Genomic DNA, 17,329 nt, shown 5'->3' on the forward strand with positions numbered 1-17,329 from the left:
GCTGTTAAAAAACAAAACAAAACACCCAATACCACCACAGGTTGCCTGCCTGACTGTTCAAAACAAGCATAACACAGAAGTATCAAAGACACAGAAACAGAAATGATAGCCACAATAATTTCTTTTTTATTTTCCTGATTTTTGGTCTGATAAATATTCCCCACAATACTCCTATGTCTGTGTGCTGTTGGATTTTTTTGTTTGTGAAACTGCTTTGTGGAGGTTTACTTTTTTCTTTGGAAAAAAAAAGTAAAATGGGTCAATAAAAAATAAATTCAAAAAGGCAGCAGAAAGGCTGAATAAAATCAGTAGGGCACAGTTTTCCCCATCTGGTTGCTGAGTCCAGCATATGAGAAGCCTCAGAAGAGGGTGATGCCACCAGAAACTGATGCAAAAGACTAAAAAAAGGGCCCACAAAACTCCTATTAAAATCCTTAGATTAAAAATCTACGGCCTAATTCAGACTTTTATGGGGATGTTGATAATCTTCACATGGTAAAGAAGTGAACATGTCCACCTATCCTCCCAGATACTATTGTGACATAGGTTTGCTTTCATAGGAAGCTGCATCTACCGAGTCAGACCACTGGTCCATCCAGCTCAGTATAGTCTACACAGACTAGTGGCAGCTTCTCTAAGGTTGCAGGCAGGAGTCTCTCTCAGCCAGATCTTGGAGATGCCAGGGAGGGAACTTGGAACATTCTGTGTGCAAGCAGGCAGGTGCTCTTCTCAGAGCGGCCCCATGCCCTAAGGAGAATATCTTACATGTAGAGCATCTTCTGGGTCTGCGGGGAAAGCGGGTTTAGCCCACTCTCCCAGCAGATGATCAAAAGGCAGCCCTGGGTGGCCGGATCGGCTGCCCACACGACTGCTGGCTCCTTCATGGAGCCGGTGGGGGCTGCAGTGATAGGAGGCCATGCAGCCCCCAGAAGTTCCAGAATGCCCCACATGAGTGCGCGGGGCACCCTGGAGAGACCCCTGAGCCCAGGAAGCTGCTTGAAGCCTCTTGGTCAGGGGTCTACTCATGTGTTACTGTGCGCCGCTGCAACGCACGAGCAAAACACCCCCAAAGTTACCTCGCCTTGTTAACCTCATTTAAAGGGAGGGGGAATTAGGCAGGCTAGCTGCCTTGGGAGCACTGGGCTCGCCTGCAAGCCTGGTGGTTCCCACGATCCCTGGAAAGCGGGCTAAGGGAGCTTAGCCCGCTTTCCAGTGATTGTGGGAATAGCCTCGTAGTCTCCCATTCAAATGCAAACCAGGGTGGACCCTGCTTAGCCGAGGACAATTCATGCTTTCTACCACAAGACCACAGACAGCCAGTTTGTGCAATCCTTTCCTTTTTCTAAGGGCGAAGAATCATACAAACCAGGCATCCCAGCTGGAGTGCCTGTGGCATATATAACACCACTATCTGCGTGACAGAGAAAAGGGGAGCACCCTACTTGACCATGCCCTTGTGCAGAGACAGAACCAGAGGAGAGAGGCAGTTCAGTGGCTGAAAGTACCCCGGCTGCTGCGAGGTATTCTGCTAGAAAACAAAGCTTCGTTTTGGCAGTAGAAAATGAAACACTCATTTGAATTTGGTACAAACTGAGAATACTACTATGAAGTGAACCAAGCAACAAAACTAGGCAAGAGAGAAGGTGGCTGGTGGGAGGAGCAATCATACGGATTCCAGGCATTTCTGTGAGCAAAATTCAGTCCCAAGATCAAACCTCACACACACTTTTTCAATTGTGGTAGGGTTCTACAGACAACAGAAAATTATAAACCTGTGCATAGCTAGTCAGGTTACTATCTGAGCAGTGCCAACTAAGGGTGATGCAGATGTAATGATGGCAATTGCTTAAGTATTCTAGGTAGTTCTCGCCAACGGAGCTCTTTTTCGTGGTAAAGTTTCTTATGACTGGTGCAGAAATGACATGGATTGCTCAACCATGGTGAAACAATCAAGAGTGTGGTACAGGAGTGCATGCTACCTTCCTTTTGGGGCAGAAATTCTCTCCACTAGATCGAATTTGCCATAATACTGGCACATACATTAATCACACCTAGAACTAACCAGGTCTCCTACTTAACCCAAGACCTCAAGCCATGGTCTGTCAATGCCAATGCAATTGTTAACTGCAACTGGACACAGTGACAGACACTCTGACTAGCACTGCCTGCATGCTTCTAACAGCACAGAGAGCTAGCCCCACACTCGTTCTCTGTGCTTCCAAATGGGGATGTCTCCTAAATCTCATATAGCATTTTTAGTTGTTTTAATTGATTAAGTAGCTCACCATTAGGTGATGTTGCAGTTTTTTTTCACCCAATGTAGAGTAGTTTGTTTTAAGAACCTGTTTCAAGATTCATATTTTCCTGGCAAAGCAAAAACACTCTCCCATTGGTTGAGGAGATTATGACATCAGTGCTGCTCAACCTCCCTGCAGCCTTCAGATATGTGTGGGAGAACTGAGTTGTGTGGATTTGTTTAGTGCCAATTCCTGAAAAAAGATCTGTAAAAGGAAATTCAGGAAATCTGCCATTTATAGATTCCTGCACGATCGCCAGGTTTCTTTGCTGGCAAGGAATACACTGGAGTTAAAATGAAGGGAGTGAAGACTACTAGGTTAGTATTAAGAGCTGGTTCTATAACTAAAATAAAAATCCCCCTTCTCAAAATATTGCCCTCCTACATGCCAGGCCAGTGGGGTGGTGGTGGAGGATACTTTTTATTTTTCTCTCCCTTTAAAAAAAAAAAGGGGGGGGGAGGGCTATGCAAAGAAAGGGTGAGCAGTGCCAGTTTCCTGCTCTTTTTGCCTTTCACCCTAGTAACAGCTGAGAATAATTTCTGTCAGGGCTGGTGAAATCTACCCCCATGGAATTAGAAATCTCTTGAAAATAAAGGGCAACCATTATTACACTTGAATGGTTTAACTCATGTCTCTGAGGTAGACTGGGCATGTTCTATCACATAGACCTCAAATGCTAAGCAGTGTTAGTGTTGCTGCTTCTATACAACAGTGAACCTCTTCCTTCATTTTGTAATCCTCGTATGGTGGGTAAAGTTGCACCAGTTGGATGTTTGCCTGTCATGCCTAGAAGTCCTAGGTCCTCTGGTCCTTACAAGGAACTTAGCAGCTTTTTTTTTGTTAAGCAAGTCTGACACACACAATGTCAGCCAGTGAAATGAGTTTGATAACTATCAGCCATAATGAAGCAATTGCTAGTGTTCCATATGTATTAGCCCTTAGGAACATAGGAAACTGCCATATACTGAGTCAGACTGTTGGTCTATCTAGCTCAGTATTGTCTTCACAGACTGGCAGCAGCTTCTCCAAGGTTGCAGGCAGGAATCTCTCTCAGCCCTATCTAGGAGAAGCCAGGGAGGGAACTGGAAACCTTCTGCTCTTCCCAGAGCGCCTTCACCCCCTGAGGGGAATATCTTGCAGTGTTCACACATCAAGTCTCCCATTCATATGCAACCAGGGCAGACCCTGCTTAGCTGTGGGGACAAGTCATGCTTGCTACCACAAGACCAGCTCTCCTCTCCTTAATTGTGGAAGGCAGTGTGCAAGTCCATGACCTACTATCAGTTGTTCAACTATGGCAGCACTGCATATGCACAGACCCTATGAAAATCTTTTTCACTGAAAACAGCAGGAATCACCTACTTAAAGGGCTTTCACAACTAGATGACTCAACATTTAGAAGCTCAGTTCTGAATAAGCACAGATGTAGTACAAATCACAGTGCTGTTGTAGCTGCAATTCTGGTTGTAGAGGGGGACAAAATTCCACAGAGAAAAATAGGAGCAGGAGGATGCGATGCACTTTTTAAACTATAATCTCATAGAAAACTTGCAATTAATGTAAGTCAAACAGCAAATTAGGGCTCTGTTGAGAAGAGGTCCTACAAAACAGCATCGAAACTAAAGCAAAGAAGGGAAATAATTACTGGCAGGTGAGAAAACAGTCCAGGAGATGTGACCCACTGACATTTTTTCTCAGTAATGATCCCTTGGGCTCTGTGGTGAATGACTCATCATCATCAGCCCTAGTGGAAGAGGAACGGTTAATTTGCCTGCCTGAAATCAGGGGAATCTCACTGGCGGCAGCTCATACTAGAAGCAAACATTCCCAACCAGGAGTGCCCACCACATGTCTTCCTGGCAGTGGACATGCCTGAAAATGTTGTGACCCTTCATGCAAGTAAGCCAGGACGATCAGGTACATGATGCCATCCGGTAAAGAGGTGGAGTGGGGCAGGGCATGGAGGAAAGCTGGGAAGGTCAAGTGGGGGAGGCTTGGAAGGTCACACAGGGGTAGGGCTGGGGATGCATGGGTCAGTCACAAGGGGTCCAGCTTGCATGGTGATGGGGCTGCATTTTGGAGGGGGATATGCTTTGTGTACGGCACTGTCGCACACCAGTAAGAGTTAAAATCCACTTGCACTGCCGCCTTTAGCCTTCATGCGGATGAGCCAGGCAGAGGCCAAAACCGATGCTATTTCAGGCACAGAGACCACCTCTGTCCAAACAACAAGGATTGGGAGCTCAATCTTGCTCTGCCCTCTCTCTTCAAAACCAAGCTGCACAAGTTAACCCAGGTCCGGGTATGTCCTGGTCCCCGTTCAGATTCAGAAGAAGGCATTAGCCAGACTTCTTTTTAAATACTTTGTTTCACCTAACAAACTTAAATGGGATTATTTAAATCAGGGGTTCTCAACCTGTGATCTGCGTACCACTTGTGGTCTGTGAGGGTACTGCAGGGGGTGGGGAGAAGAAGATAATGTAGTATAATATAATCCTGGGTACTTTTCATGTATCATAGTCAATGTTACATAATTATACACAAGGAGGCGGGTCTCACAATCAAGGAGACCCACCTCCAGAGGCTTAGCCCGCTCTCCTCGCACATGAGCAGTCACTCTGCTCTGGGCGGCCGAACCGGCCACCCACAAGACTGCCGGTTCCGTGACAGAGCTGGTGGGGGCTGGGGGGATCGGAGGCTGCGTGGCCCCCGGAAGTTCCAGCATGCACGGCATGAGCGTGCAGGGCATGCTGGAGAGACCCTCGAGCCGGGAGGCTGCTTTTGAGCCTTCTGGTCAGGGGTCTACTCGTGATTAGAAAAACCGGGTTTACGGAATGCATGCTCCGCAAACCTGGTTTAAGGGCAGGGCTACTTAAGTGGGTGACCTGCTTAAGAACCACCAGGTTCTCAGCCAAGGCCGGTGGTTCTCACAACAGGAGAAAATTGGGCTAGCCTCAGCTGGCTCAATTTTCTCCCATAGTGTGAATAGCCTCAATGTAATTCACTTCACAAACATCCTTGTGAAATATAACTTAATAAGTTATTAGAAATAACTGCATTTTTAATACCCCTTGATGGAATACCCCTTCCATCAGCCGTAGGCTAAGTTTAAAATGGTTTGCTTATGTAGTGGTCTGCAATAGCTTTCAGTGACAATGTGGTAGTTCACATAAAGGAAAAGGTTCAGAACCACTTTAGGGAGAGCCTCAGGGCTGAGTCGGCCTGAAAGATGACCTTCACCAGGGAACTGACAGAGGAAGTGTGACTCTGTTGGTTCCTTTGGATCTCTTGACAGCTTTCTATACCATCAACCATGGTATCCTTCTGGATTTGGGAATAGGAGGTACTGTTTTACAGTGGTTCCGCTCTTATGTCTTAGGCAGATTTCAGATGGTGAAACTTGGTGAAAGTTGCTCTTTGAAATGGGAGCTGTTATATGGAGTCCCTCAGGGCTGTCACCAATGCTTTTTAACATTGACATGAAACCGCTGGGTAAGGTCATCAGAAGATCTGGTACTGGATGTTATCGGGATGCTGATAACACTCAAATCTATCTTGCCATGTCATTATTATTGGGAAACAACATTATCTTCCTAAATGTCTCCCTACAGGCAATAATGGGCTAGATGAGGGATAATAAATTTAATCTGAATCCAAGCAAGATAGAGGTGCTTATTGGTGTGTGTGTGTGTGTGTGTGTGTGTGTGTGTGTGTGTGTGTGTGTGTGATAGAATCTCCTGTTCTGGATGGGGTTACACTCCCGCAGAAAGAATATGTACACAGCTTGGTAGTGCTCTTAGAGCCTGGTTTCACCCCAGTGTCTCAGATTGAGGCTACAGTCAGAAGCGCTTTTCATCAGCTCCAGCTTGAAGGTCATTCCTTGAAGAGAATGACCTCAAAACAGTGGTACATCAGCTGGCAACCTCCAGGCTGGACTACTGCAATGTGCTCTATGTAGGGATGCCTTAGTCTGAAAACTTCTGTTAGTCCAAAATGCGGCATGCCAGATTGGTCTTCATTGAGGCCTGTTCTTAGACAGCTGCTCTGGCTGCTGGTATGTTTCTGGGCAAAATATAAAGTGCTAGTTATTACCCTTAAAGCCCTGAATGGCTTAGGCCTAGGTTACCTGAGAGAGCACTTTTCTCTGCAAGATCCCCTCTGCTCATTAAGATCATCAAGAGAGGTCCATCTTTGGGTGCCACCAGCTCATCTGGTGGCAATTTGGGATTGGGCCTTTTCAGTAGTCACTCCTAGGTTGCAGAATGCACTCCAAGAGGTTTATCATCCCTAGAGCTCTTCAAGAGAGTTATCAAGACCCACCTCTTTAGCTTGGCTTTTAATAATATTTAAGTGGTTTTAATGGTTTTTAAGTGAGTTTAATGTTAATATTTTAAATAGATTTGTTTTTGATTGTGCGTCACCCCGAGCCATTTTTGGATGGGCAGTATAGAAATGAAATGAATAAATAAAATAAAAGAACCATGATGACTGCGGGGAACAAACACAAAAGCAAGTGGCAGGAAAGAAGAGTCAATGTGGGGGAGCAAGCCGATGAGAGAGCCCTGTGTGCCTTGTACAGTTGCCAGTCTGAGTTCCCAGTGCTTGACTTTCCCTACCAGAGGAGAGAGAGTAGCTGTACCCTTTCAACTTTTGAGAGCCATTGTGGTGTAGTAGTTAGCAGGGTGGAGTAGGACTGGAGAGATCCCAGTTAAATTCCCTGCTCAGCCATGAAGCTTACTCAGGGTGAACAAGGGCCAGTCACCATCTCCTGGCCTGATCAACTTCACAAGATGGTTGATGTAAGGATAAAGTGGAGGAAAGACCATGCTTGCTGCCCTGAGCTCCTCAGAGAAAGCGTGGGATTTTTTTAAAAAAATGTCAACCACAAGTATGACCGAGCAGGAAAGCAGCCAGGTACAATAGGAACACCAAAGGAATCATGCCTCTTATACAGAAATCTCAGGGAGGGAGGGAGAGAAAGGCTGGCCACAAAGGAGTGTCAGCAAATCTGCCTGAGCCACTGGGGCAATCTCACTGCAATGCTGGTAAAATACTCTTGCTGGGTCCTGTCCTACTACTACATTTATTTATATACTGCTTTTTAATAAAAGTGTTCAAAGTGGTTTACATAGTAAATAATACATCTGATGGTGGTCCCCAAAGGGCTCACAAAGGAAACAACAACGATCACCGTTTGGGGGTGGATAGGACTGTCGGCTCTCCCCCGCTCAACAGAAGAGAGTCACCACTTTAGAAGATGCCTCTTTGCTCAGTTAGCAGGGGAACTCTGAGCAGAACAAGTCTAGACAATCTCAGCGGACAGACACTACTCTGAACTTGCGGAGGCCGGGGTGCTTGAAGGATGCCTTAGGCATGCCCAAGCACACACATACTCCATACCAGGGCAGGTGTCACTCTCATTAATGAGTAAGCAGCCCTTCAAGGGTTAATATCTGGGCCTTAATCGCTTTCACATACATGGAGTGATGCAAGCATCTGGACTGGCACAACAGTGGGATGGAGAAATACCCAAATCAAAACAAACTTGAAGTTCAATCCAGGGAAGCAGGTGCATAGGAAACAAAACAGACCTTGACAGCCACTCGCTCTTTCTGAAGTCTCTGGTGAGTTTACTATTGTTATCAGTAGTAACATTTAGCTGCACATTCTTAGGTTTACAGATACGAATGAGGAAACCAAAGAGCTTTCTCAGACCCAATTCATACATCAGCCAAATGACTCATCACAACATTTCACTACAGAACACCCTTTTGCACGTTATTTTGGTGTGACAAATCAGGTGTGTGATGCTCTGCCAGCTGAACAGAAAAGCGACATAGTCCAAAATAAAGGCGTGGAAAACGGGAAGGAGCTAAATATAACACACACCAAACAGCCAGAGAAGTTTAGCCAAAACAAATAGCTAACGGGAAGCAAAACAGTATTGAGGAAATATTTCTTAAGTTGAAAATTGTAGCCTGGAAAAAAATGGGTATTTAAGTCAAATAAGTTTAACCAGCACTACAAAATAACACCAGGGCATTGGCAGGGGTGGAATGGCAGGTGGGAGCTTAACCCTTCTGTCTCTGCAGCCCATTCTGCTGCTCCCCAGGAACTCCCTAAGAAGCTCACTGATATGAGAAAAAAGCCAGGAGGTTTTTTACATCCGGCTTTTAGTCCGCATCTCTTCCAGAATGGAGGTGTGCTTTCACATATCGGCCAAATTTACCCCAAAGTCCCTGCGAGCTATCAGGGAGCACTTCACATACAATTTGGGTTTTTTCCATCAGTCACTAAAGAGTGTAGCCCGATTTATAGCCTGGGTAAAAAAAAATCCACTTTTTGCATCCGGCTTTTTGGGGCAACTTTGCAGTAAAGCCTCGCAGAAAACCCACAGTAAAGCCTGCTGCCTGAGAAAGCTCCATGGGAAAGATTTAACCTTCCCCTTGTCATCCCCGCCCCCCGCCCCACAAATGCCTTTTCTCCCCCACCCCTTATATTCACATTAGGCAGCAGATATGGAGATTCCTCAGTGGAATTCTAACCTGTGAATCCTTCACATTCCCTGGGGGGAAAGGGCGCTGCATCACTGTGGCTGCCACAGATCAGTTTGTGGTAATAACAGGCAAACTTTCAAGTGAGGTTATTAGGTCTGCCAACACTGCCTAAGGGCAAAACGACTGCACTGTTCTGAATGAGGACAAGAGCAGTGCAATAGTAATGGAAAGGAGACTGCTTTACAGTACACTGGGGGGTTTTGTGAAAAAGAAAAGAAAACAGAAATCCCACAGCTTAAGCGTTTTTGAAAGATGGTTTTGTTTTAGCAAAACCATTAAATTGCAACCTTGTCACCATAAATAAAACAGAAAGAATTGGACTGTACGAAGACGAAGGGCAAGGCATACATGTCTGTACATGTCCAGGAGAGAAGCAAAAGCCCTGCCCTCCTGACACTGCCCCAACTCCTCAGCAGAGTCACCAAATGCAGGGAACAGTTATGAAATACGTGCTTTCTGAGAGAGTCTAAGAGGAAGCAGATTTTGCCCTCCCATCCACAGACAGCTCAACGGCACTGGCAGGAAATTCACACATTGTCACTCACCAGAAGCCCTGCAAACAACAGGTAGGCTCATGGAAGCTGCAGCTGTGTGTGGCTGCCTGCATCCCATGTGAAGGAATCTCCACTGCTGAACTGAAATCAAGCTGACTTTTGCTAGTAGCCAGCAAGGTGAAGCTAGTGTCGCCAGCTTTTATATTTACCCTGCTCCTCTGGCTTCTAGTAACAGTGGGAGAGAGATTTAGCAGTTCACTATCTTTATGCCAGCAAAAAAAACTTCACCTGCTTTATTACTCACTAGCCGCACAGAGCATTTGTGTGCTCTTTGGGGCTGGCAGTTCCCCCTCCCCCCACCTCTTGCCCTCCCCTCCCACCCCCACCCCCGTCATATGCACATACTCTTTATTTCAACTGAAGTCTTCCTTTGGCACACTGCCCACAAAAAGCAAAAATGCACCAAAGGCCTTTAAAAACTGGGCACTGTACAAGTAGAAGTCTTCACAAGAGAAAATACATCAATTCAAATGTTCTGCTGACTATTGCAGTGTCACGCGCAGGCTGCTGGAGGAGAGCACTGACAAGTGTCCTTATGTATATTATTTTAAACACAGTAAGGCTATTCTCACAACCAGCTGAAAATGGGCTAAGGGAGCCCAGCCCACTTTCGGGTGGTCGTGAGACCCAACAGGAGCCGTGTGGCTCCTGCCGATGAGCCCTCTTGAGTGGCCTACCGCTTAACCTGGGTTAAAGCGGGTTAAATGATCGTGTGTCAGTGTGGCGTGGCTCCGCACCGACTCATGAGTAGCCTCCCAACTAGGAGGCTACAACAAGCCTCTCAGCGTCGTGAGGCTCCCCAAAAGTCCTATGGGACTTCAGGGGCAAACGCCGCCACTCCAATTGGCTCCGTGACAGAGCCGGTAATCGTCTGGGCGGCCGGGAGGGCTCCTTGATTGTCTGCAGGGAGAGAGGGTCAAACCCGCTCTCCTTGCAAGCCTCTTTTCAGCTCTACACATGGCTCGTGTGTAGAGCCTCAGTAACTGTTTAACGTATGCTGAAAGGAAATTAGATTGCTCGAAGAAAACAAAGATCTGGTTTTGGTATACCTTGCAACAATTCAGAAATTCAGTCGCCGCTGATGAGATTAAAAAATGATCTCATCACTAGACTGATAGTGTCTCAATAATTCTGAAAAACTGTCAAGCTTACAGTTTGCAGTCAATTGCTGGGATTTAGCCCTAGTTAACGTAAGTTTCCTATTTTATTTCCCCCCTGATCATTCTCGGAGCTACTCACCTTGCACTTAGCTCCCAATGTTCGATTTGAAGAGTTCAGCCTAGCCCCAGGCTCTGAACTGTACTTTCCTTAACACACCTAGAGCAGCAGCCAGAGTTGACTTCTACATGACCTTCTGCCAAGTTTGACGCTGCTACATTCAGTTCAATTCCCAGTAGGGGCTACTCTGCTGAAATCAGACTTTAAAATAACTGAGCCAACCTACTTCATGTGCTTCCAGCACTAAATACACTTATTACAGTTGACTGAATACAAAGAAAAAGTATTGATGAAGTGAACCTGTATGCTGGTTCTAAAATGAGAACGCTAGACAATGATCTGTAGAATGTAGATATGTAGCAAATTGTGTTTGGGAACTTCAACTGCTCCAGAATATGGCAAACTGGGACCTCACTGGTTCCAGATTGTTTTCAGGCACAATTAACTAGTTCTTTTTTTTTTTTTTAAACTTAAAAACCCCTTACTTAAACAGCCACTAACTTGTGCAATCACAGCCATGTGCTACTCCCCCATCCCATTTTAAGCACATTGAGTACAGAGTACTGTAAAAAAAGGCCCGGGGATAACGAAAGAGAGGTCTGGGATGTAGGCAAATGCCAGGAGTCTGAAATAATCAAGTCAAGCTTCTGTTAACAGAAATGAGCAAGCTCTCTGTGGTTGGCTGGGTGCAATGGTGCAAAAGGAAGAGGCTGAGGGGTAATGGGAGACTTCTGTCCAGACCAACTGCAGGAGGATTTGGACCTGGTTATGTGTATTTAAACTACCTCTCTACAATGGGCTCAAGGCAATGTACAGCAGAATAGGATGGAACGTGAACTGAAAAACCATTAGCAATAGCCCAGACTAAAGTAACCAAGATCGTGACTTGCACAATGCGCATTAAGTGAAAGGTGCACGTGCTGCTTCAGAGTCCCTTTAAACCCTGCCAGTGCTGCTTCTGAAGGCAAGGCTCTGTGACTATTAAGGAGTGTGCCATCACACTTTTGGAGTACTACTGGAAGTGTGAGGGCACTCTCCTTAGTGATCACAGAGCCTCCGCCCGTGGAGTTTTAAGGCGCTCGGGAGCAGTGAGCACACCTGTCACTCTGACTGGCAGATCAACAAAGAATCCAAGTACTATAGGCTGATGTTTTAATATAATACCAAGAATGATACTACAGTGGTCCCTCGACTTACGAACTACTCGACATCCGAATTTTTCGACTTATGAACGACAAAAATGACCGGAAGTCGTTGCCGGTTTAGATGCAGCTTCCTCGACCTACGAATTTTTAGATGCGGTTTCCTCGACTTACGAATGTTTCCAGACCTCCGTGGATGCGCTTTTCGACTTACGAAAATTTCGACCTACGAACGTGCGTTCGGAACGGATTAACTTCGTAAGTCGAGGGACCACTGTATATATTTGCAAGCGGTCCTAGCTACATTAAATACAGTTAATCGAAGTCAATAAAATATATTAATATATCACAGGAAAGCTGAAGAAAAATGAACAATGAGACCTCCTAATAGTGATCACAAGATGTCCAGTTAAGAAAATTAAATCTGATGATTCATTTCGAAAGTATCATACTGTAAATAGATGGGAGAAGCATAGACAAATATTCCCGTGCGATTGCAGTGTCATGTATTGACTGAGAGACGAAATATCCAGTCCATCTTGTAATTTTGCCAAACACACTTCAATTAACCTCAGTCTTCTTCAGTGGCAATTATCAAATAATTCTCACTTCCACTAGTAGTCTCCAGGCCCATCATAGGGATTTAAACTGGCAATAGCTTCTCCCTTGCCAGTTCTTGTTTTCAGGAAAATACAGGTTATACCTATACTTTAAAAAAAAAAAAACACCACACAGGTATAACCTCTATTTCTAAAGGGAGTCATCTTAGATTTAGAGTAAAAACCGAATTAGTATAATTTCTAACATCAAATAACTTGGGGGGGGATGGTAAATACAGCACATCGTAAGTGTATTTGCATGTGGAACACCCAAATTGGGGCACTGCTTTCTCCATGGCCTGCAACACATATAAACTGGGCCTTAGCCATTTGCCAAAGTGATGAAAGTGATTCCCACTTCCTGCTTATGTATGAGCATGTACCCACAATGTATGTTTGTGCCTCCAACCCAAACACCTCTTCCTCTTTTTCTGCAATACAGCAGTTTGCCTGGAGTCTTGCTTGAGAGTTTGTTACTATGCAGCAGAAGAGGTGAGCAGTTTTGATTGGTGATGGGTGGAGCAAGTCACCACTTTCTAGAAACCAGGCATATCTTGATGAGGTTTGAGAGCTTTATAAAAAAGCAGAGACGGGTGCTTTCCCCACTGTACCAGAAGCCAAGAACCCCCTTTGGGTATGCAGAGCTACATCACTGGATTGCAACCAAGAAACAAGTAGTAAAAAGTATTTAAGATTACCCTTCTTGGAGAGTAGGAAGCATTAAATTCATCTCCAATGCGTCGTAATTCCTGTGCAATCCATATTTCTGGCTGCAAATCTTCAGGAATTGGCCGTGACTGCCACCTGGAAGCTAGATCAAAGCAACATTAAAAATATTTTTAAAAACATTCCAAAGGTGATTTCCCCACCCCCTCAATTTGCACATGCATAAGAAGGTTCCACTATGCTTTTCTGTCCAATGTACAAGACTGATAACTCTTAACAAAGAGATACAGAAAAGATAATGTTTCACTGAAGAAACCACCACGAAACCTGTGATTATGTTTTATGCTAAAGTTACCATGACATCAGAACTCCTAACTCTTTGAATATCACCTCTGCTTCTTAAAAGTTACGCTTTCTAGTATGACATTAGTGGATCTGTCATTTTCTTAGTTTAGAAACTTGGCCCAAGCATCACAGTAAGAATTCACAGTAAGATCCATGGGTACTTAGGGTGCTTAATAGGCTAGCTGCCTATCCACCCAAGGACCGTGTATAACTGCTATTTTCCAACCATCCAAGACTACTGCATCAACTGCACAAAAACACTTTCAGAAGGAGCCAGATAAGAGAATATCTAGAGGCTGTTCTCATGCACAGGGGGAACCAGGCTAAGGGAAACCTGTGCATGAGAACCACTGGGAGCTGCTGAGCTCCCAGTTGCACCGCGGCAAGAAGCTCGCCTCTGGAGCCTCCCTTCAAAATGAGGTTAAGGGAGCAAGTGCTCCCTTACCTTATTTTGGGGTTGTTTGCCAGCCCCGGCTGCTTGCAGCTGGGGCTGGGAGACGACGGGGATCCCAGCTGGCGCCAGGAGATCCCATAATGCACGATGCACTCGTGTGGTGCATTATAGGAGTTCTGGGGGAGGGCACAGATTGTGAGAAAGGGCTCATAGATTTGCAAATGCCTTATAGAATGAAACATTGGAGCTAATCTCGCCATCAGCCAAAATCGGGCTAGGCCTAGCCAGATTTTGGCTGATCGTGTAACCACCGGGCTCGCAGGCGAGCCCGGTGGCTTACAAGCGGCTAGCCCACTTTTTTAGCCCTCCCCAAAGCCCGGGTTTGCGGAGCGAGCACTCTGCAAACCCAGACTTCCCGATTGTGAGTAGCCACGACTCCGTGCCATGGCTACTCACAAGGAGACCCCCGGAGGGGAGGCGAAAAGCCGCCTCCCAGCTCCGGGGGTCTCCCCAGTATGCCCTGCACGCTTACACAGGGCATACTGGAGCTTCAGGAGGCAACGCGGCCCCTGAGCTCCCCGGCAATTGTGTGGGTGGCCGATCCGGCCGCCCAGGGCTCCCTCCCTGCTCGTGTGCGGGGAGAGTGGGCTTAGCCTGCTCTCCCCACCAAACCCGCTCTCCCCACCAAACCAGGTCTCACTGATTGTGAGACCCGGCTCAATGACAAATAAGAGGAAAACAAAAATGCTAGAGGGTCATCTTCCAAGAAAGAAATTAAGACGCAAAAGGCGGGTCTACAGCAAACATCTCCAAATGCCTTGATGGCACAGCATTCCACTCCTCCTTTACTGCCACCAGCCAACATGCCTAAACGGCAGCAGCAATAATTGAACTGAGGCAAGGAAAATGCATGTCCAGAATATCATTATGTCTGGACATGCATAAATTCTACTAGATGCTACCCAAGGGAAAGGGGAAGCCATTTTTAGTGGCAGATGTACATCTATAATGTTTCGTTTTGCACTACTGCAACCCCTTCTTCATTATATGTGTATCCTACCCTTCCTCTGAGAATCTCAAGAGTGATGGTTTAACCTTAACACCACTGTAACACCGGTTAGAACAAGACACACATCCAGGGCCTCCTGATGAGCTTCATAGCCAGGCAGAGGTTTTCTCACACTCAAACCTAACATTTTGGTTTTCTCACACTCAAACCTAACATTTTAGGCAATGCTGCACACTGGCTGTTGAGTTATTAGCATCTTAGCAATTCAGGGAATTTAAAGAGGTAGAAGTGATGTTCTAGGGATGGGACTGAGATGGAAAAACAAAAATAATGAGGCTGTTCTTACAATCAGCCAAAACTGGGCTAAGGAAGTCAAGCCCAGTCTTGGCTGATCATAAGAACCACCGAAATCACACCTGATCCTGGCAGCACTTCGGAGGCAAACCCACCAAAGAGGCCAGTTAAGGGAGTAAGAGTTCCTTTAGCTCAGTTTTTTCTATCATCTGCCAGCACCAGCTGCTTGCAGCTGGGACTGGGAGACAGCGGGACTCCTGCCCGTCTCCGGGGGATACCCAGAATGCACCACACAGTCACATGGTGCATCATGGGATTTCTGGGGGCCCCTCCGCACTGCCTGGGGCAGTGAAGGACCGTCTGGGTGCGTGATCCACACACCCAGCTCCTGTGACAGATCGTCTGCAGGGAAGATAAGGTTAGTGAAACTTCCACCCCGCCTGCTCACCAAGCTGCTTCCACAGATCGTGAGAAAGAGCTCAGTATCAACCAACTTGATCTCAGAAGTGCATGGACAATTATGTCGCTTCACAGAGAGAGCAATATAGGCTCTGAAGAGCTTTTAGCTTCAAGAGAACATTTGTTGACTTTTTCAAAAAGAGCAGCCCCTTGGCGTAAGGAGTCTCTCCGCCCCACCATGCGATAATTCAAGAGTATCAGTCAATGTGTAAACTTAAAAACTCAATAGACCTTGGTGATCAGGGAAGCACTCAAATACAATGCACAACAGAAATATCTATGATCTTTTAGTAGGTCTGCACTCACTGAGGTCATTCGCACAATCAAAAACTGAGGTCATTCACACAGGTTTGGGAGCTGTGTGTGCTCCCAGTTTTCAGTTGTGTGAAAGCAAGGTAGGAGGGAAAGCTGGGTAGAAGTGAAGCAAGATAGGAGGAGAAGCTATCCAGGTATCCACTTTAGAGCAGTAAATCTGTTCGAAAGTGGCAGCAGTATTCAGCACTGCCATTTCAAGCAGTGCATTGCTATGTCTACTCAAGTATATTTACTCTAGAGGAAGAGGAACAGGGGTTCACATATTGCACAAGGTTCCATGCACACAACACCACAACACACACACACAGAGTTATGCAAGAGTGTTTATTATACATAATGGCTTCACCACCACACAACTCAAGCCACACAATCTTTGTGCTTGTGCACCAGTGCTCTTGTGCAACTGCATGCTCATTACATTACAATGTACATGAAACTTTGTGCAGCATGTTAAGTCAGGATGCTGCTCAAACCCCAGAGGGATTCTGTCCCTCTAGGATTCAGTAGCAGGCTGCTGCTTTACCTTCTGAGTGAATTACATGTCCCGCTCTCAAAGGTTCACTCAAAAACAGATGCTGCAGCATGCCCTTTGAAACTGTGCAAATTGTTGTGCTGTTTGCTGTTATGGATCACAAACATGTAGCACAGACAATGAAATAAGAGGGGCACAAGTAAGCAATTTCAAGTCTGCTTAGGGAACACTAGGAAGATCTTACAAGAATTTAATTTATGATTCTTCCCAAGGCATAAGAGTCAAGCTTCATGCCAATCAATTAAAGGGCGTTTGGCTCTACAAGGCACACAACAATTGAACATTTTCTTAAGAGTCCATAAGAACTATACTCTAGGCCACAAAGAGCAATGCGAAAAGTGAAAAGCAAGCAAACACACTGTTTTCTAACTTTCTAGGTTGAACCAAATCTAAGAGAGCAAAATCCCTCCAATGTTCCTGATGCGACAGTAAGAAAGGAACTGAGGACCAGCTGCCCTTTGCTAATGGTCACACTGAGTGTGTGAGGGCCAAGTCAGAATCGTCTAGAGGAGTGAAGGATGTTTTCCAAAGAGCTGACTGCACAACAGAGTGACTGCACAAAGGACCACTCCAAGATCAGCAGTTAGTGGTAAGCAACCTGCTTATTCCTCCAGTACTTGGAAAGCAGGGGAACCTCAGCATTCTGTTATCACAGGAAAAATCTGGAAAAGGCCGTAACCATGAAGAGCAGTTGGTGGGCGATGGCGGGGAGGTGTCCTTTTGAGCACATCTGTGCAGGGGCAGGGATTTGGAGTGTGCTCTTGGGGCTCTTACCATGCCATTCATGAGAACAGTATCCCCAATTTGTATCGCACCTGAAGAGGGCTACTGTGTTATCCAACCTCTCCATGCCCCACTCGGCTCAGTCTTGGTACATGAATAAAAATAGTGTGTATTTTACTTCAGAATTTAAGCCAGCAGTGTGCTAGCATTTTTGCTTGAATGAAT

At 45.9% G+C, this 17,329-nt stretch overlaps 1 protein-coding gene across 8 annotated transcripts in view; it reads right to left on the minus strand.

Moving 5' to 3' along the window:
• BCL2L11 (BCL2 like 11) overlaps positions 1 to 17,329 on the minus strand; it is a 50,463-nt gene that overhangs the window by 11,344 nt on the left and 21,790 nt on the right. For 6 of the 8 annotated variants that reach the window (XM_053313576.1, XM_053313586.1, XM_053313547.1 and 3 more), the window contains exon 3: positions 13,066 to 13,178. The exons of the other annotated variants lie outside the window; for them this stretch is intronic. In XM_053313576.1, coding sequence (XP_053169551.1) covers positions 13,066 to 13,178 — 113 coding nt within the window. The remainder of the gene's footprint in view (positions 1 to 13,065; positions 13,179 to 17,329) is intronic. 8 annotated transcript variants of the gene reach the window in all.

The sequence above is a fragment of the Hemicordylus capensis genome, chromosome 1 (genome assembly GCF_027244095.1).
Source record: "Hemicordylus capensis ecotype Gifberg chromosome 1, rHemCap1.1.pri, whole genome shotgun sequence".
NCBI lineage: Eukaryota > Metazoa > Chordata > Lepidosauria > Squamata > Cordylidae > Hemicordylus > Hemicordylus capensis.